The sequence below is a fragment of the Primulina eburnea genome, chromosome 5 (genome assembly GCF_022965805.1).
Source record: "Primulina eburnea isolate SZY01 chromosome 5, ASM2296580v1, whole genome shotgun sequence".
Taxonomy (NCBI): Eukaryota; Viridiplantae; Streptophyta; class Magnoliopsida; order Lamiales; family Gesneriaceae; genus Primulina; species Primulina eburnea.
Genome location: NC_133105.1, coordinates 6670257 through 6691475, shown reverse-complemented (window position 1 = coordinate 6691475; position 21219 = coordinate 6670257). Strand labels below are relative to the sequence as shown.

General features: G+C 34.7%; 2 protein-coding genes across 3 annotated transcripts; one reads left to right on the top strand and one right to left on the bottom strand.

Moving 5' to 3' along the window:
- The first annotated feature begins 6196 nt into the window (after positions 1-6196).
- On the top strand, positions 6197-17317 carry LOC140832768 (uncharacterized). 2 transcript variants are annotated; one of them, XR_012118163.1, is made up of 16 exons: positions 6197-6358; positions 6466-6512; positions 7945-8038; positions 8448-8626; positions 9830-9880; positions 11526-11582; positions 12565-12685; positions 12995-13061; positions 13158-13199; positions 13893-13998; positions 14102-14212; positions 15891-15951; positions 16051-16152; positions 16221-16267; positions 16364-16391; positions 16960-17317. XR_012118163.1 is itself a non-coding variant. In XM_073196938.1 (16 exons), the coding sequence occupies exons 2-16, from the start codon at positions 6495-6497 to the stop codon at positions 17095-17097; spliced, it is 1233 nt and encodes a 410-aa protein (XP_073053039.1). In that variant the 5' UTR covers positions 6212-6358; positions 6466-6494; the 3' UTR covers positions 17098-17317. The 2 variants fall into 2 exon arrangements, 1 of the variants encoding a protein (XP_073053039.1); XM_073196938.1 differs by having other exon boundaries at positions 6212-6358; positions 15891-15962.
- A 720-nt stretch (positions 17318-18037) lies between these two features.
- LOC140832767 (uncharacterized) lies at positions 18038-20587 on the bottom strand. Its single transcript, XM_073196937.1, has 5 exons — positions 20418-20587; positions 19006-19323; positions 18845-18927; positions 18663-18744; positions 18038-18273 (listed from the first exon to the last, which is right to left on the bottom strand). The coding sequence occupies exons 1-5, from the start codon at positions 20457-20459 to the stop codon at positions 18220-18222; spliced, it is 579 nt and encodes a 192-aa protein (XP_073053038.1). The 5' UTR covers positions 20460-20587; the 3' UTR covers positions 18038-18219.
- Positions 20588-21219: the final 632 nt, after the last annotated feature.

Genomic DNA, 21219 nt, shown 5'->3' with positions numbered 1-21219 from the left:
ACTTGATATGAGTAAAGCATATGACAGAATAGAATGGAGTTTCATTGAGGGAATGATGTCTCGGTTGGGCTTTGCAAATACATGGGTGGAGAAGATTATGCGCTGTGTCCGCACGGTCCCATATTCTTTTTCAATAAATGGTGAATTAAGCAACACAGTCATACCAAGCAGAGGCATAAGACATGGCGACCCACTCTCACCGTACTTATTTGTTATTAGTGCTCATGGCTTATCATCTGCTCTTGTTGCTTTAGAAAGAAGAAAACTCGTCACTGGAGTACGTATGATACCCTCTTGTCCTTCTATAACCCACTTATTTTTTGCAGATGATAGCCTCATGTTCTTCAAGGCTACTATGGAGAACTGTGCTGGGATCCGCATCTGTCTTAACATGTATGAACGGGCTTCAGGACAACTAATCAATTTTGAGAAATCTTCGCTGTCCTTCAGCCCAAACACGAATGACAGAGTGAAAGAAACCATCAAAACAATGTTAACTATTCCTGTTGTGCAAGGAGATGAAGTGTATCTGGGCCTGCCTGTCTTCTCTAGTCGTAACAAGAAACTACAATTCCGATATCTTGTGGAGAGGGTAGTGACAAGATTACAGGGCCGGGGGAGCAAAACCTTCTCAAGTGGCGATAAAGAAACCTTGATTAAGTCGGTTATCCAATCGATTCCAACCTATGCTATGTCCTGCTTTCGTATCCCGACATCAATATGTGATGAGATCGAGAGAGCTTGTGCTAACTTCTGGTGGGGTGTGGATGACGGAAAAAATAGAATGCATTGGAAATCTTGGAAAGCTCTTTGCAAGCCAAAATGTATAGGTGGGCTGGGATTCCGCCATCTCGAGACGTTCAACAAAGCACTGTTAGCGAAACAAATATGGCGGATCTTACAATCCCCTGAGTCGCTGGTTTCCCGGGTTCTTAAAGCACGTTGTTATAAACATCAAGATATCCTGCATGCCTCACTTGGAAGCAACCCTTCTTATATCTGGAGATCACTACTGTGGAGTCGACCTCTCTTGGAAAAAGGCTTATATTGGCACGTACGAAATGGGAACGTATTGACACTTTTGCGAGTCGATGGATACCTGGCAGGGGTGTACAACCAAAGCCTCCACAGTACAATGGTACCTGTGACAAAGTCAGCTCCCTTATTTTGAATGGACAATGGAATGAACAGATTGTGCTTGACTCCTTTCTCCCTCATGTGGCAGCAGAAGTGCTAGATATTCCGATATACCAATCGAACCACGAGGACTCCATATATTGGGCCTATGATACAAAAGGTAGATATTCAGTCAGAGAAGGCTATAAGAAGGAAATTGGATTCTATGATCCACCGGAACATAGCTCGGAAATGCACTCAAAGAAGTGGTGGAAATTCATTTGGGCTATGTCGGTACCCCCAAAAGTCTGTATATTTTGGTGGCACATTTTGCACAATATTATTCCGACATCAGTCAATCTAATGGCTCACCACGTCCCGGTTTCTGGCAGCTGTCCATTATGCCAATTCGGTTATGATAACACAACTCATGCCTTATTCTCTTGCTCAGTGGTTAAAGGTTGCTGGAAGACATCTCGGTTTTGGGATATGTTAAAGCAGGTACAATTTTTGGAGGTGATCGATATTTTCTATTGGATGAAGGACAAGTTGAGCCGAATGGATTTTGAACTATTTGCAATAAACACTTATGCGATGTGGCGTGAATGACTCAATCTCGTACATAACCAAGGAACACTCGGAAAGAGATTTAACGTGAATTGGAGTGACGCGCTGCTGCGAGACTTCCAAGAGGCCCAACGATTGAGGTTGCCGAATGGGAAAATTGATACGGCACGAAACTCACCGAAGACATGGACGACACCTCAGCTTAATGAATTAAGGATGGACGTTCATGCAGCTTATAATGTCAACTTGAACAGTTTCGCGGTAGGCGGAGTGGTACGTAACCATGAAGGCCAACCGTTGATAGCCTTCGGGTTGAAGATTCGGAAGCCTGTTTCAATCGTCTATGGAGAACTGGCCGCCGTTGATATAGGAATGAAGATTGCAAAGGATCATAACCTCTTTATCAACCAAATCACATCAGACTCTCTATTGGCAGTGCAAGCAGTCACCCATATAGATGAGGACCTTAGCTATGTTGGTACCTATGCTCAATACATCCGACGATCTCTGAGTGAACACAACGGAGCCACCTTAAATCACATTCGGCGCACGGCTAACGCCGTTGCTGATTCACTAGCGTCTTTTGCTATTCTTCACCCGACTTCCTTTGTTTGGAAGCCTGGGGATTTTCCATATTGGTTTGTAAAACTTGTAACCAAAGATATTTCTCAATCTCAATAATACCACAAGTTTTGTGATAAAAAAAAATATATATTTTATGTAAATATATATTTTTATTATATATATATATATATATCGTGGATTTACAAATGGTAGATCATTGTAGTATATATTTGACCCAAAATTTAAAAAATATTTTCAAACCCTACCAAATCCAAAAAAACTTCACCCAAATTTTAAAGATATAAACAAACAAAACAAATACACTTGCATGTGGACTCTTTTTATGTTTGGGTATAATCATCTACCGGTTGATGTCATGTCATCAATAAACTCACACTACAATGCATTGAGGTTGGTATGAGCCACTTCTGGTCTCGGAAACCTCACAATCAATCTTGCGAGTAGGTTCAATATGGGTAGATCCGGTGGGTTCGTCATATTTTAAAGAAAGTTGATATCATGTGTTGATGATTGAAGGCTGAACTTTTACCATATCATAGGTGGAAAAACATGCTTTTTTAAAAAAATAATATTATTTTAAAAAATAGTTCGTTAAAATATTGTGAAAAGGGAGAATGTTGTAAAAATATTGTAATACATTGGTTTTTGTCCCGGATTCTAATTTTTTTAAAATTAGAAATTAAAAAAGAAAAATAAAAACAAGGGTGTCACGAATTCAGAATCCGTGACACACGCAGTCACGGGTTCTAGGAATCCGTGCCCTGCTTCCGTTAAATTGCGCGCAATTTCTCGATTTCTTTGCACAATTCTTCTACTTTTTTGCATTTCTTTCGGCCTCGGCTTCTTCGCTTTGTCCTGGTTTTTTTGCGCAAATGAAATTAAAATTTACCTCTTTAACACATCTTCAAATGAAATGGATGACAAAATCAACAAATAATATTAATACAATGCAGAAGAAAAAAAAAGGATTTTACGCAAATGAATCGGGGGAAGAAAATAATTTGCGAGAATGAATCGGAGAAATGAGCAAGGTAGAGAAATTGATGCCGATACAATGCAAAGAACATGAGGAATTTTGCAAAGAAGTCGAGGAACTGTGCGGAATTTAAAGACAGATTCTATGAATCCTTGACACTCTTGTTTTTATTTTTTCTTTTAACTTTTTTTTTAAAAAAAATAAAATCCTGGACAAAAACCAACTGATTACAATATTTTTACAACATTCTCCATTTCACAATATTTTATTGAATTTTTTTTTAAATAATATTATTTGTAGAAAAAGCCTGTGGTGAAACAACTCAGGTGTAGGATAGAAAAATCCGAGAATTTCGATAACAATATTTTGTATTAAGTGTCACTCTTAAAATATCTTGATGTTAATAATTTAAAGAATGCGATGAAAACTTTATTTATAAGATACATGAAGTTCTGATTTCAAATCGAGATCATGAAAATTTATAGATATAGCTCATACACAAACTATGATAACGTTAAAACATTTGAAAATACGTACAATTATTGGAAAATCTGATAGATTCTTATATCCACACAGACAAATTCTTATCGGATGCATATGTTTTAATTAATAGTAACCTTATATTTGTTTTTTAACACGAAATTTAAATTTAATTATTTGGTTCATAAATGGTAGAAAAACAAATAAGAACGAAGCGATTTTTGGACCTTAAGTTTACATAATATCCATTTTGTTTAATGCCATATCACATTTGACTTGAAATTTTGTAAGATAAATTTTAGTAACTTGTTGCACATGACACGGGTTAGGAAAAAAAGTTTAAGATAGTTTGTAACGAATTTCATAGCAACTTGAATTAGTTATTTTCGTAAAATAAGTATAAGTACAAAATAGTTGCTATAACAGGTCATTATACCATCGCACTTGCGCGGTCTTGGCCCGAGGGTGTGGCATAAATATTTTACCAACATGATTTAAAATCATATGATATAATGTCATACCTTAGTATAAATATTTATGGATAATTGATATTCATTATTAGTATGCTCTGCAATAAATGTTACATGATTTTAATCTTTTTAATAAAAAATATGACGAAACTCGCAATCTTATATTTCAATGTCCATTAAGTAAATCTCAGCTTAATACAACTGCTTGCGCCATGATCTTAGCTTATGATAGTTGAATGTGTCAATAGTCAAAATGATACAATATTGTTTGTATCATTGTTACACAAAATTTATATCAAAATAATAGTAATAGTTCATTTATATAATTCAAAAAAATCCATTAAAAATGTTTTTTTTTTTATAACAAATGTATTTCACACCACTTCTTGAAATGGATTACCAAAAAAACATATTCTATGAGAGTGAATAATTTGTTTCAAATTTTGAAAACATTTTTAGCATGTATATGACATTAGAAAAGTTACAATAAGTCAGTTTTGAAATAATTTTATAGATTGGATACCGAGATAATAAATTGATTTCGATTTTAAACCAAGCTGATAACACTAAAAATATATAATATGATAATTGATCATGCATTTATCACAATATTTTAAAAAATATTTAAGTTAAATGTAGCTATCGCCAATAAAAACAATGAGAGCAAATGCCAAAATAAAGAGTAAAGAAAATACAATATAATTGATATATCTGCGTCAATGACACAACAATTATTATATATAATAACAATCCAACAATCAATATAATAAAAATAGGTATCATGTGAGAGAGTTTCAAAGATTTATATATATAAGATGACTTGATCATATTTATAATTGAATGAAAAATAATATTTTTGATATGAATAATAATGCAATTTCAGGCCGTGTATGAGATCTGTCTCAAAAAATAATATGTGAGGTAATCTTATTGGAATTTTTGTGCTATTATAATGGACGTAGAGAGAGTGTTTGAGAAAGCTTATAAAAAGTATTTTTTGGCTTCTAGCTTGCTGGAAACGCTTTGGGGTATTTGTGAATATTAGCTTTTGCTTCACCTTATATTATTTTAACCAAAAGTTAGAAGCAAAATTGAGAAACTTTTTGTCAGCTTCTTTTTTTGTTAATAGTTTAAAGTTACATTTTGATATTTGTATGCTTAAAAAAATTATTATATTCTACAAGTGCTTTCAATTTTTATAAATATTATTGGAGATTTTTTAAAATGTTAAAATTTTGAGTATGTTTTTTGTGAGACGATCTCACGAATCATTATCTGTGAGACGAGTCAATCATACTGAAATTCCCAATAAAAAGTAATACTCTTAGCATAAAAGTAATACTTTTTTCATTGATGATCCAAATAAGATATCCGTCTCACAAAATACGACCCGTGAAACCGTCTCACACAAATTTTTGCCTAAATTTTTTATTTTATATATCAGCTTTTAAGAGTTCCGAATGAAATTCATCAAATTCCACAATCAGAAATTGGATATATGTACCGATTTTTTAAAGAATCAAAAGTTAATTGATTGTCATTGAGATCCTCGAATCAAAATTTCAAATTTGTTGTATTTATACGTCACTTTTTTATAATTGGTTACGCTAAAAATTGGTTGTGAGATATCAATGACAAAAACTTGTGTGAGACGGTCTCACATGTTGTATTTTGTGAGATGGATCTTTATTTGGATAATCAATGAAAAAGTATTACTTTTATGCTTAGAGTATTACTTTTTGTTGTGAATATGGACAAGGTTGACCCATCTCACAGATTGAGATCCGTGAGACGGTCTCACATGAGAGCTACTCGATATCAATTGTTTTTCCAACTGCATCATAATTATTAATTTTTCATACCAATGAAAAATCTACACGTAATAATATTATCAAAACATTACAAAAAATGTTCTAGATGATTTTTTTTCTACCAACCGAGGCGAGGCCTCTGCGGAGCCTCCGATGTATCGGGTCTGATTGGATACGGATTGGGCCAACCGTTAACCCGATTCCAAAAGTGGTTATATTTTGAACATTGGTCAGTTCGACCCGCGCGCTATCTGCCGCGTATGTATATATAGTCGAATACAAATCAGATACTTAGGGCTCTGTCTCCAACTTCTTCGCTCGGCCGCCTCCTCCTCCTCCTCCACTGGCATTGGGTAGCTGATTTCCTTCCAATATGCATCAGTTTTATATTTTATTCGCCGGCAATTCTGATAAAAACTCTTGAACGGGGAATCGTTTTTTGTTGTTTTTCACGTTTCAGCTCCAGCTAGCTGGGCATAAGAGTGACAGATGGCTCTTCGTTTCGAGGTAGTTGTTAATATTTATAGGACTTCTGAGTGCAGGTTTTGTTGAGAGTCCAGTTAATCCGTAACTCTTGGCTTTGGGCTGTCATAATATAGATTAAAGCAACAATACGGCATGCATTTTGGCAGTGGGGGGAAACTAGGAACATTATGTACATCAAAAGGGTAACGTGGGTAAATTATGCATGGTAGTTGCACCCACAATCTCTGACATGGTTTTGTCCTTGATTGCCAAAATAGATTTAACAAAAAAAAAAAATCACTCTCTCTATGATGAAAGAAACAGGGAAACAATTATCCACGCCTTGGCTTCATATTCTCAAAATTTCGCATGTTTTTTCGTTAGAAGTACATATTACATCTTTTTCTCAAATGAGTTCTGTGAAAGAATAATTGAGAGTAGATATTTACCTTTACGTGTTTTATTTGTTTGAAAGTTAAATTACTTTAGCTACTTTATTCTGGTGAAACTTAGTTGAATTTTTTAATAAGACTTGGAGCTTACTGCGCTCTGCGTTATTTTACAGAAGCTCCTTTGTTTCTCTGTCATCTAAAAAATTAACAAGAATTTGTTGAAAATGATAAACATCTAACACAGCCATGGCCTGAATCTGATCTGGTTTGCATATTCCAAATTTAACACGATTCTTTTAGGAGAAATTTAACCTGATTTTGAATCCAATGGAAGTTCGAATATGCAATCGATATATGGATGTGAAAGAGCATGCAATTTTTGTGGTGGCATTTGCATGAGAAGATATTGTAATAATAATCTATCAATATTTGTTGTCAATATAAATTCACTTCTACTCCTGAAATGCATACACAGAGGGTAAGGAGAGAAACAGGTTAAAGACTTTAATTTCACATTACAGCTATTCAAACTCAAGGAAAAAAGACAGAGCTTGTGCCATATTTCACATTTCACATATATTGTCAATAACCATTATTCTATTTCACATATAGTGTCAATAACCAGTGTTTTAAAAAAGGCGAAAAACTGTGGATTGTGCGCAAATCGTGAACTAAACTGTCAACCCTTTGGTTAATCAGGAAAAAACACGAAAAAGCGTGAGTTTTTTAAATCAAATTTCAGGCTAACTTTTGATTTGTTTGGATAAATTTAACTTTAAATTTTTAAATAGTAAATATTTGATATTTTTAAACAAAAAAACTTTAAGCTTGACCATGACTTCTTGCGTTTTTTAGGACCTCGTCAATAGCATTATTCTTTTTGTGTGAAAAAATCAAATAAGCTAGTCCGTAGAGGAAAAACAGTTCTTTATGACAATGAGTTCTCAATAAATTTTCATTTTTATCTGCCACTTCTAGTTCAAATAACTTAGATGAACGATTATATGAAATGTCTCATCTGTATTTTTGATTTCTTTTATTTTCACTTACTTAGGGTATCTGTCTTATGTTTATCATACTAGATTCTTGGGAGATTCAATCGTGCCCGTGCAGCTCAGCTGACACTTCCTCACTTTGTTTCCCAGACACCTTTATTTATGCCTGTGGGTACACAAGGTAGGAAATCTAGCATTCGTATATAGCTTAGTAGCTCTGTAGAAGCTGTTCGTTTTTTTTTAAAAAAAATTCATTCCCACCCATAAAATATTAATCAGGGATATGTCAATTGGTGATTAAGATACTACGCCTTCTTGTATTTTTATTTAAATGCGGAAAGCTTGTTGCACTAAATGAGGTACTATGTCCTGGATTGTACTTTGTGGTGAATTTTTTTTTCTGAAATTCTGAAATGGTATATTCTAAGTTTCCACGTTTACCACATCCAGCATTTTAAACAAACAGGGTGCTCTGACTATTACCATGTCTTATGTGGAGCCTAAATTATTCTAGATCGCTTTAGTATCATCCACTAGTAAATGCAGGATTTTAATTTTTTGTGTGATGACTTGGATCTTCTTGCTTACAGGGACGATTAAAGGGTTAACGACTAGTCAACTTGAGGAAATTGGATGCCAAATAATTCTTGGAAACACTTACCATTTGGCTCTCCGTCCCACATCTGAGCTCATTGATGAGTTGGGCGGGCTTCATAAATTTATGAACTGGCCTAGGGCATTGCTTACTGACTCTGGTGGCTTTCAAATGGTAACCCGTTGCTGTTAATATTTTACATAAATTCCCTTAACCCCGACCTTTTCTGAGGTAAACCACCAGCCCCCTAGTTTGTTTTGAATAGTGCTTGCACTGTCTCTTGGAATACTTACTGAACAAATCCCACGATGCTTAAAATCTTCCACTGATTTCTAAAACTTTTCATTCGAACTAACAAGTCTCCACTGCAATATTTACTTAAAGTATTGCTTTGCAATTTTATATATAGTATAAAGATTTTAATGACATTCAAATTGAAGCAATTCATGGTTGATCAGCTCCAATAACTGATTTTTCACTCCATAGCATTACATAATTAAGAACATTTTGGCTCAATTTATAACTTACTTGAAATCTTTTATAAAATGTTTAGGAACTATCTAGATGTAAATTTTTGTTTCTGATGTTGACTTGATTTGTTCCTCTTCTCTCTTGATCTTTATTTTCTATTTCCTGTAGTTTCTAGTTCAAATATTTTGAGAGTATAATTTTAACATAAGATGTAAGATTTTATAAACTACTAAAGCGTTTTATAATCTCTAAAAGCTTATATGATGTTAAAGATAATATTAGCTACACAGGCTCGAAAAACTTTGTAACCCTTTATTCCTGTAAGTGAGATCATTTTGTTTGCAATGTCTTCTTGAGGCATCCACTTAAGTCGAATGCAAGTGGTACCTAAGGAAAGTTAGGCATTCTTCTTACTGTTGATAAAAAAATCACTAAATAAAATTAGCCTTACTCGTGGCATCGAGTTCTGAAATTTACCAGCTCAACGAGTTCTTATTTTAATACGATGCATGATATTTTTGTATCTGTACAAAACTTAATGGTAAATTGCAATTTCTCATAAGTTCTTGCCATTGCTATTGGTTCTGTTTCTGTAAGAAGTATTTATCTTTTTTCCTTTTCATATACCCTTTCACGCGATCTATTTATTATTGTGCATAACAAGCTCTCGTTAGGCTCTTCTGATCTCTCTCTCTCTCTCGCTCTCTAGCTTATTGTTCTTACATGATCACCCTCAATCAACTTGTTCACTCCTATAGTTGAATGATCTCTATTGTCCTTTATATGAAATTAACTGTTTTTTTATATCCTAGCTGATCCTGTTTATGGATCACTTCATTCATTTCCTTCCAATAGATTGTAGAGATAATTTGCTGTAGAAAAATGACCACTTCTTAATGCTGGTAGGTATCCTTGTTGCATTTGGCTGACATTACCGAAAAGGGTGTCACATTTCAGGTACTCTTTTAGCTATTAGTTGTTGCATATAAATTCCACTACTCTGTCTTCACAAACAGTTATAGTTAATAGATTGTTGACCTGCAGATTTATGAAACTAATTATTCCTGTGTTACACAAAATTCTTTGTTTGTATCTTTCCGTTGGTCAATGCATGAGAAACGAAAGTAAATTATCCTTTTTCTAATATTTTTTCGTTATTGTTTTTATTTTGGAAAACACTTTCTCAGAGGCATATTTTTGACAAGCTTTAATAAGGGGAAAAAAGAGAACCACAAGCACTGATTGCATCATAACTCTCACCCGACCTGATGGATCTGGCTTCCAAAAATTTGTTGGAACAAGAATGCACGAAAAAGAACCTAAAAGTAATAGTTAATGAAGATGCTTGCACACGAGGGTGTTATGGAAACTAAATCAATTAGGGCAATGTATAAATCATTAAATTTCAGTTTGTTATTTCATCGATCTGTTTGTGTTAACATTCCATTTTTGTATGAAAATTGGGTCAAGAGTCAATTACTGTGGTTAAATCCTTGTGCAAAAAGGATTCGACAGTCTTTGCCCAGTGTTGCTTGTAAATTACATATGAAATAGTATAGAAGTAAATTCTAATTTCCATCGGCTTAGATCATCGATAAAGAAGTCTTTCTTGCAATTTTTGCAACTTTAAAGGTGATATTTTGTTTGTCTTCTACAGAGAGATCACTGAGATAATTCTTGTTTCAATGTTCTAATTCCTTTTGTTATAATCGTAATTTTATTTTTTACCGTTGAATATTCTATGGATGACCTGAAAAATTCAATCCAAGTACCACCTGAATCACTGCCACACAACCCTCAAATGCATACACACATAGGAAAGGGGCTATGTAGCATGGACACTCCTAAAATTTGTTTTTTAAAGTATCGGACACGTGTACGACATGGATACGGATACGATACGGGGATACGCGTGTTGGATATGAAAAATCGGTGTCGTTGACTTTTTGCATGTTCGACCAGCCGGATATGCCATGGATACGGCTGGGACACGTATTTGGATACATTTCGAAAAAAAATGATTTTTTTTTTTTTGCATTTTTTTAAAATCACTGTTCTGAAGTTGTAAACTATATATATTTACATCTGAAGTTGTACATTGTACATATTTACATAAATATGTAATATACTTCTACAATTTATTTATATAAATACGTATATCTCTACAATTTTTAATACTAAATATATAAATTTTATTAATAAAATATAAATAATATTTATATATTTTTTTAATAATTGTCGTATTCTAACCGTATCATGTCTTATATTTTCAAATTTTTTCTGTATTGCCATACCTGTATCGTATTCAATACGATACCCATACCCGTATCATGCAACATAGGAAAGGGGTAACATAAAGAAATGAAGACAAGCACCAAAAACATTTACACAACAAGTGTTGCAGTAAGAAAATGACGATCAAAAATATTTTTTTTATCTTTGTGTAATTTATTATTATTTTTTGATTGGCATGGTTTTTTGTTAAGTAGTTCAGGTTTTTGTCACCTCTGATTGTTTCAACCATCAGAAGCAGAGAGTGACTTTGCTCTTTAAGACCGTGTATAGTTAGTGCCTGAATATGTACTTATTTTGCCTTTTACAGTCTCCTGTTGATGGGAAACCTATGCTACTTACTCCAGAAGAATCAATACAAATACAAGTAATTTCCTTCATGACTTTCGAATTCACTTGTGGCAATTAATTTATTGTATGTTTTGACAGGCGGGCCGCGGGTGTGAATGTACTTTAAAAATAACCATAGCTGTTTGATTAAATATCACGAATCAAACTGTTAGCTTGTTTTATGATGCTTTATTTTCCACGGTCCTTATTAATTATCATTATTTTTATAAAACATTCATAAAGCACCATCATTACATTACTTCACGCAAATTGTCGATCTCATTAGATGTATATGATTAGTAATTCCCAGTAAATGTTAAGTTTTTGTTAGCCGTGGTTAAATGGTGGTTCTGTTCAGCTACATTTGCATGACATCAAGGAAACCTAGCAAATATGTTGTGTTGGCACATTCATGTACGGGGATGAAAATGGGTACACAGTCTATTACACATACCGAGTCTTGCTTGCGAGTCCTGCCTTTGTAGGGTGCAGTTTGAGGAACAAATTAAATTCCTGTTCCAAGATGGCACATCTATTCCATCATGTTCTATGAAATAAATATTAGTTGATCTGTTGCATGCCATAGAACAAGAAAGGAAGCAATCAAGTTGATCTATTTCTCAATGATCTTGGACAGTAGAGGTTAGATATCAAAGATCTCAAACTGGATACAATAGGTTTAGGAGCTAAAGAGAGATTTAAATTACTGAAAAATGAATGAAAGCAGAAGAAGCACCAGGTAAATCTATGTCTTGCTGACATAGCTTTTGGACGGTAGAGGTTAGATATCAAAGATCTCAAACTGGACACAATTGGTTTATATTGCTTTATATTTCATCAAATACACATTATATCTTACAATTAATCTTCTTTGTTGTATTTGTTATCATACCGGTTTCTTTTTACTCACGTTATAATTATGGGCGTAACATATCGTTATTTACTCGAAATTTTCTGTGATATTATTGGGTGGCTCCGTGATTTATTCATGAGTCAGCTGTTTCTCGATTGTGTTGCAGAACCGAATTGGAGCTGATATTATTATGGCTCTTGATGATGTTGTGAGAACCACAATCACTGGTCCACGCATTGAAGAGGCTATGTATCGCACTCTTCGTTGGATTGATAGGTGCATAGCAGGTCATTGGTCCCGTAGTGCTTATTTTGATAGCTTAAGAATTTCGTACTTGAATGTATTATATTGTGTTTTGCTGTAGTATAACAATGCTTTCCAGCAATATATCGAGTGAATGCAAATGAAATATGACCTTGATGCTGTAAACTTTTATTCCATTCTCAGTGGTTCTGATTTGCTATTATTCCTCGGCAAAGGACTGAGTGAAAAATGAAAGAAAAGGAGAACTTTGAGTTAATATATGTTCGTTGCTCCCTTTCCCATCTAGGAAGTGATCTACACCTCGTGATTGACATTATTAATGTCATATACAGCTCACAAGAGACCACATGACCAGAATTTATTTGGCATTGTGCAAGGTGGCTTAGATCCAGTATTAAGGTTAGATTGTATTTCTTTTTTTACTATTAATTTATCTGGTACTTCTTGTTTCATGCTTAAAATCATTTGTTAACAGGTGCAATTTATTGCTGACAGGGATATATGTGTCAAAGGTTTAGTGGAGCGTAATTTGCCTGGGTATGTCTTTACTTTGCAATATAACAGTTGTCTTGCATAAAATTTAGGTAATTTTAGCCTCCATTTGTGTTTTGTTGGCGAAAGGATTTGGGTTAATTTGGCTCCTTTTAATTCAAAATTTTGTTGACAACAAAAGAATCTCAACATATCCTTTTTATGCATCTCCTCAAGCAAGTGAATGATCCAATTGAGAAAGATCTAGTAACATAGTACCTTTGGTTTTAATTGTAGATTCTATGTGGAGTGGTTAGTGTGTGGGTGGATTCAAATCCACATCTTTTGAAAATTGTTGAATTTTAATGAATGAAAAATTGTCGGTTTGCAAGGGTCTGTCCCAAGATTTCTAGATACATATTTTTGCTTTGAAGGCCGTAACTACTCTGACTTACCTCAGTTATCATTCAGAGTACAACCAAAAATAAAGAAAGATTGATCACCACTTGCCAGAGATGTATCTTGTATCCACAAGTCTACAATGACGCATTTCCAGCCACCTCCCCTGCTTCTATGACCCCGCTGCCACTGATGCTCTACACTCATTAAAAGGAATCGATATGTTTGCTGACATTGGAATTTTGTTGATTGTTATTTAGATTTAGCTGTGAAATCACTTCACAATATGAAAGAACAATGCTCTCAGTGCCCTTCCTCAACAATAAATGTCTTAAAATAACTATTTTATTCTTTTGACAGCTATGCTATTGGCGGCCTTGCAGGAGGTGAAGATAAAGATTCATTTTGGCGTGTTGTTGCTCAGTGCACAGCTACTTTACCTGAGGATAAACCACGATACGTGATGGTATAAATTACTTCAACAATGAAGTAGCTGCATCCACAGTGTAGTTTTCACGTTTTGGATCTGTTCCAATTATGATTCTTCGTATTATCTTGGTCACTTTCAGGGTGTTGGCTATCCTCTTGATATTGTAGTTTGCAGTGCTTTAGGTGCTGACATGTATGATTGTGTCTATCCGACACGTACTGCTCGCTTTGGAACTGCTCTTGTGCCTGAGGTGTCCACTCTTGCTTTTGAAAATCTTGATAGATTATTTTATATACTTATATATTTGCACATCATTAAACACTTGACTTTTACTTGTCAATTCTGATGTTAAAATAATTTCCATGTGGACATGCACAAAAGATTTACATGAGTTTGGATTTCAAATTGTGAGCATTGTATGCCAAATGCGGAATATTAATTAATAGAATCCCTGGGGCCTGGAGAAAACTTTTCTACATCTCTTGCTTCTAAATGTAAACCCGTGACTTTTATTTGTCAATCGTGATGTGAAAATAATTGCTAAATGGACATAGTAAAAGTTTAGATGGGTTTGGATCTCAAACTGTTAGCATTGCATGCAAAATGTGGAATATTATGAGAATGTCCGGGAACAACTTTCCTGCATCTCTTGGTTCCAATCTTACCAATTTGATCAAGGCGACTAAAAATCTAACAGGTGCAACAAAAATTATGGAAGTACCTCATAGCTTTCTTAACTTTCCTGATTGCATAAGATTTTTGGATTGTACGTAATCCCCCATGAACGAGGTTGATTGTGTTTGAAATAGAGTGTACACTATATACTACTGGTTTTGTGGATTTTTATTTTGAAAACCTGATAACCAACACTCGGACTTATCAATCATATGCACAACACATCACGACATGTTCACACTGACCCTCATAACGGTGGCATCATCGCAATTTTCAACTACTTAAACCAGTGGTACCACCTCTATGTATCTACTACCTCACCAGCACTAGCACATAACAGAGCAGAGGCCACTCTCTCACACAGACTTTTACACCCTTACACACAGTAAAACGATATCTGCAGCTGCTCATGGCTGTGCCACTGCCTTTTCCTGCTGTCACGTTTGGTATATGCGCGAATACGCGTCTGAATTAAAACCTGCCCTGTTACCCAAAATTTTAGTCAACTCCCTACAACCAACAAAATGTATGAGATTTATTTCTAAACTATCTATTGACGACAAATGGATTCATGGTTCAATGCACGCACAAATTTGCTCTTAAACGTATCCACTTTTCTTCAATATGTACATATCCTTTGACCTCTCTTGGAAACAGAGCAGAATTTGTAGTTCTCTGAATTTGACTTTCCTGCTTTCGCATTTCTTTTTCAATAGTTTACATTGCTACAAAATAAACACTCAAGACATACTAGTTCAATATTTCTCTAAATGATGGCTAAAGTATGATTCTATCACCTATCTACTAATTTTAGCGGGGAATCTCATGGTTTCCGAGATTATACAATGAATTCCAAATTTAAAATGATAAGCATTTAGTTCCATAAATTCGTTGCATATCAAAATAAAAATTGGTATTAACGTGAGGTATCTCACTTGCGCCCTCGTGTCTTCCCAGAATGTCATCTCCAGAGTGCACACCATGCAGTGAACCTGGCACCTCATTAGCCCATAGCTTTGTTCACTTAGCAAGAAAAATCTGTGCTCTTAATGCACTGACATGGTTTCTTCTTGATTTGGAAACAAATGTTTGCTTGCGATTCTTGGTTGAAGACCATTTACTGCACTGTTCAATTGTTTTATGAGCTGTAACATTAGAAGCTTTACTCTGGGCCTATAAACATCGAAGTCAAATTGTGTGATACATATGTTTACTTGTCGGTGTGATTGAACGGTATCTGTATTTTCATTCAGGGAGTTTTAAAACTAAAGAACAAAGCAATGGCTGATGATACTCGTCCGATTGATAGCACGTGTGAGTGCATGGTATGGCGTTCGTTTAGTTTTGAAGTTAAAGTAGAGTTGTGCTCGTTGAATTTTCTTGTTATTCTTAATTTTCCAACTGTTTCGGCAGGTGTGCAAAAGTTACTCGAGGGCATACATTCATTGCCTTGTCACTAAAGATGCTATGGGCTCTCAACTTCTATCTTACCACAATTTATTTTACATGATGAAGGTACTAATCCATCTGTTATTGTTTTGCTACTCTCTTTAGATTTACAAACTGTTACATCATTGTTGCAGCTTAGCAGAAATTTACATGCATCAATCATTGAAGGGCGGTTTCCAGAGTATGTTTACATAACACATTTCAGTTGAAATGTTTGGTTTTGCTTCTTTTTGTTATTCACGAAGACTATCCTCAATTTTTCTCTGTTTTTTCTTAGGTTTGTTCGCGAGTTTCTGCTGCAAATGGTACCTTTTCCAGGAATGCTCTCTTATACATCATTGCACGCATTAAGTATCTTGAATTAAAGCTTTTTTTTTCTTGGCCAACAACTATTCTGATTTTGGTCCGTGGTATGTGATGGCACTTCATATATTTTCCTTTGCTTTATTTTCATTTCAAATGGCGAGGATAAGTTTTCTTTCGTATGTGTACGAAATACACATGTTTTTTATCCTTTTCTATATGTTGTGTATTATTGAGTTTTCACGGCATGTGGTTTTCGCGGAACCCATTTTCGCTCAGATTTGTGGGATCAATTTCAGACCCTGTGAAGACTTGTTCCCTCTAAGCTCTTGATAATATAAAGCTTTGAGATTTCAGAAGGAAATTGGGGGTTATATAACCTTTTTAGTTGAATAGTTTTCCTCCTTTCCCTCTTAATATCGACATGATTGATTTTTTTATGTTCTGTTTTCCCTTTAAATTTGCCATGGCTTTCTTGCAATAACACTGATGGCATGAACTGCTTCCACTCTTATAATTTTCCTATTATGTTGGAACATGTTCCAAGTTCTCTGAGTGTTTTGTGTGTAGTTCCCAAAAGGAGACGTTCCTCAATGGGTTTGCAACGCCATGGAGGTTGCCGGGATTGACATACAATCATGCTGTGCTCCATTCCTGTCAACTGATGTTTTGTGCGTAAGTATGCAAACCTGCTCTGCTAGGATTTAGAAAATGACCCTTTAAGAGATTTAGATATCTAAATGGACTCTTAGAGATAGGAAACTGTGTGATATAGTTTTGGTGTTAGATTTTTTCATATACTCATCCACAGATGATAAAAGGATTGGGTTAGATTTTCAAAGGAAAATGGAAAAAACCTAAAAGGTTTCCGGATGTGAGTCAATATGGTGGAACTCCACTTGAGTTGTAAAATGAATCGTGTTTTTTTTTTTGAAAGAAAAATGAATCGTGTTTTTATAGACTATTGTTATGTGCTTTTTCGCAAATAATGTTGCTACGTTATTTTATATCCTCACCAGTGGAATATTTTCTGGCGTTTATTTTTCTTCCTTTTTCCAGCTCGATACAAATTAGATGGTTAAATTAATTCAAATAAGCTACATTACTTTATTTTGTAAAATTTGTTCAAACCTTTTTAAATTTCCAGTTTTTTCTTCGTCAAGAAAATATTCTAACCATATTCAGGCTATAAATGGACATTCTGCTAGACAAAAACCCCACGTGCTTCACTTGACAAATAAGACATTACTGATTACGGTTGGTTGATTGAAAGCTTCGAAAATCCCACGTGCTTCAGTTGACAAATAATATTAAAGTAAATCTTTTGTGAGATGATTTCACGAATCTTTATCACCGATATTCATAATAAAAAATAATACTCTTAACATAAAAAATAATATTTTTTTACGAATCACTTAAATAAGAAATCTGTCTCACAAAATATGACCTGTGAGATCATCTCACACAAATTTTTGCCATAATATTATAACGTTATTTTTTTTCAACTTGATATATTAAAGATTTAATGATTTCAGATGTGAGATATATCACAAGAGATGTTATAACATCATTAAGTGTATCGCAAAGGATGTTATATAAATAATTATACATAATTATAATATAGCAAAATAGAACAAAAGGCAATGCATAAAAGGACGAAATATAATCTCTGAATTTGCAAGAGAACAATCTGGTTTATAGGGATGCCGCGATACAGTTTGTGCTTGAATTGCTCCAAAAAGACAAGCCACAATATTTATTTTTAGCTGCTTCAAAGAAAAAACTCTATGTGAAAGAAAGCATTCGAAGGAACGTAATGAGCGGCACTATTTACAGAGGACCTGGAAAAGTGCCATTTTCCCTTTGCTCATTCCATCTATCAATCTGCAACCAAAATGACCCAACAAAGCTTACGGCTTAACATCATGAAATATCATCTCACGTGGTGCCTCAAAGCAGTTTAAAGCTAAAGAAAGGAACAAACAATGGAGCAATTTGGCAGAAATTTACACAAGGTGCTAAGAAAACCCGAATTTCGCTACCCTTTAACATGAAACTAATTTTCACAAGGTCGTTTCTCATAATAAATAATCAAGGGATGTATTTGTTTGAAATCATCTTCCTACTTTGGCAAACACTCCATGGTTGCTCCCAAGTCCCATCCTTTTATCAGCTCAGATTAGATATTGATAAAGGCATTGTCGTCAACATACAGGTGGAAGAAATAAAGTCAATTGTGTTTGCATGCACTTTGAGATAGATGATAAACGTACCCATTCACCGGGACAAAGGGAGCGATAGTATTTGGCAAACTTGTCGCACTCTGGAGCACCTTCACCTTTAGCAGCAACACATCTGGCATGTAAAACAATTGAGCTTACGCACCATTGTGCAGAAAAGGCTGGTGAATTATCACAATCACAATTGAAGAAGAAAGGTAGCAACAAACTTTCACCTATGATACTCAACATATCTAGTGAAGCAGTGCCTGGTTTGATTTGTTGTCGGGAAACGAAAGTCTGCTGGTGCAGTCTCAATCTGCAAATCCAAGTGCAAAATGAGAAGAGAGATATGGGTGAACCAATACACAGAAGATTGAGGTCGCTCGAGCTGTACCTTGATCTCTGGAGCCTCTTCAGCTTCTTGATCAACCGAGTTCTCAGATCCGGGACTGTCATTGCTTTCTTCACTGGCTGCATTGGCATCATCATTAGTTTCACTTGCAGGACTGGATTCCGTACTTTCTCCTGCAGAGGCTTCACCACCCTCTTCAGCAGTAGCAGGAGAGTCTTCACTATCAACAACAGCCGGGGCTTCCTCATTTTTCTGAACAGTTTCCTCAGCAGGAGCTTCTATCATGTGATTAACCTCAGATCCTCCTCCAGCTTTTGCAGCCATTTCTGGTTTCTGTTCTTTCTCCTTCAATAAATATTGCTATGGTCCAAAGAATCAGATAGAGTACGTCATTATAGATTAAGGTATAATCCATACAATGAAAACAGAATAAAGCATCTCCAGGGTTTACCATATTTACTTTAGATAGTTTACTATTTTCTCATCATTAACATTTGCATTTAACACCAGCATCCACAAACAAGAAGATTATTCAATGTTCACATATGAGTTAGAAAAAAACCCCAAACTATATCAATGACATGCCTTTAAGTCAAAAAACAAGTGCCTAAAAGAAATAAGGCTACATGAGTGATGAACAAAACTTGAGGAAATTCTGCTAGGTTCCACGCTGTGGTAGCGTTTCATAATCAATATCAACTCCAAGAGCAAGTAAGAAGCCAGCTATCAGGCAGCGATGTGAAATTCTTAACTGACTGCATCACTTCGCTTAATTCTGAATTCTCACACATTTGTTGCCACCAATTATTTATTTATAACCTCGTTCTTCATGTTTTGCTTTCTCAACACCATTCCAGTAAATTAATTTAATTAAATTCCACCCTTTCCCGGATGGGCCTTGCATAATTTGCAAAATTCAGCGGCAAGTTGCAATAGGATCCCCATTAGAGCTTACTTTTACCAAAAACCCAAAAGTCCTCGGATTTTAGAACTAAAGCTAACAAAAAACAAAGGGCTATTGCCCAAATTGCATTTCTAAAACCACTAGATTGTAAGAAAAAAGTGTACTTTTGTATTAGACGAGCAAATACCGCCATTATTCATAAACAAAATTTCGTTCCCATTTTTTCATCCAGTGAAGGTCGAGATCGAGGTTTTAAACACGTGAAATTCGAATCTTTTCCAGTATCGTCAACAGCCTCTAAGCTCACCTAAGCTGATCGCCCATGCCCCAATTCGATCACGTTCCCACTCCAACCAAACCATCCCATCACTGAAAAAAATACCTAAAAACCTAATAAATCTTGGAAACAACAGGATCCAGCTTAAATCGAAACTCAGAGCTAGTATATAAATTTCAATGTACATAGCTAAATTTCGACACACAATAAAAACACGATAAAAATATACAAAAAAGGCACATAAAATAAGAAAAATGGAGAGCAAATAACCACCTCAGCCAAGGATCGGGGACTAGAGGCATCAGCTTCGGCCATTGATATTACGGCGGCGGAGAATCGGTGGTCTGGTTAAGCTTCGTTGCCAGAGGCCCGAGATAGAGTGGAAATGGAAGAGATGAGTTTTGGGCTCAAATGGATAGGGCCCGGCTACAAGGAACGATTTTTAATTCACAAAATTATTCTTATTTTATCAATGAGTTGGTCTTCTGGACGAAATCAATTTAATTTATAATTATTATAAAAAATAATATTTTTAATAAATTTTTTTTCCTAATTGAGCTATTTGAAAATTCATCTCACAAAATTAACTGCGAGATGACTCAACAAAAGTTTTCGTATTGAAAATTCGTCTCAAAAAAATAAAACTTTGGATTTTATTAACATGTTTGAAAATGATGAGAAATTTATGGACTCGAGAAAATAATATTTTGTAGAATAATATAAGAGTGAGTCTCATGTGAGACCGTCTCACGGTTCTTAATATATGAGACATGTCAACCCTACTGATATTCACAATAAAAAAGAAAAACTCTTAGCATAAAAAATAATATTTTTTTCATAAATGACCGAAATAAGATATACGTCTCACAAATACGACTCGTGAGATCGTCTCACACAAGTTTTTGTTATAATATAAACTGTATTATTAAGTAAATTTTTTACATAATGCCTTTTATTATTATTATTATATAGACAATCCACTTCAGTTATTGGTATAATATTCTGAATAAATCTTAAATCTATCACATGTATATTTTTCAGAAAGAAACTCGGATAATAAAAATAGGAAGATATT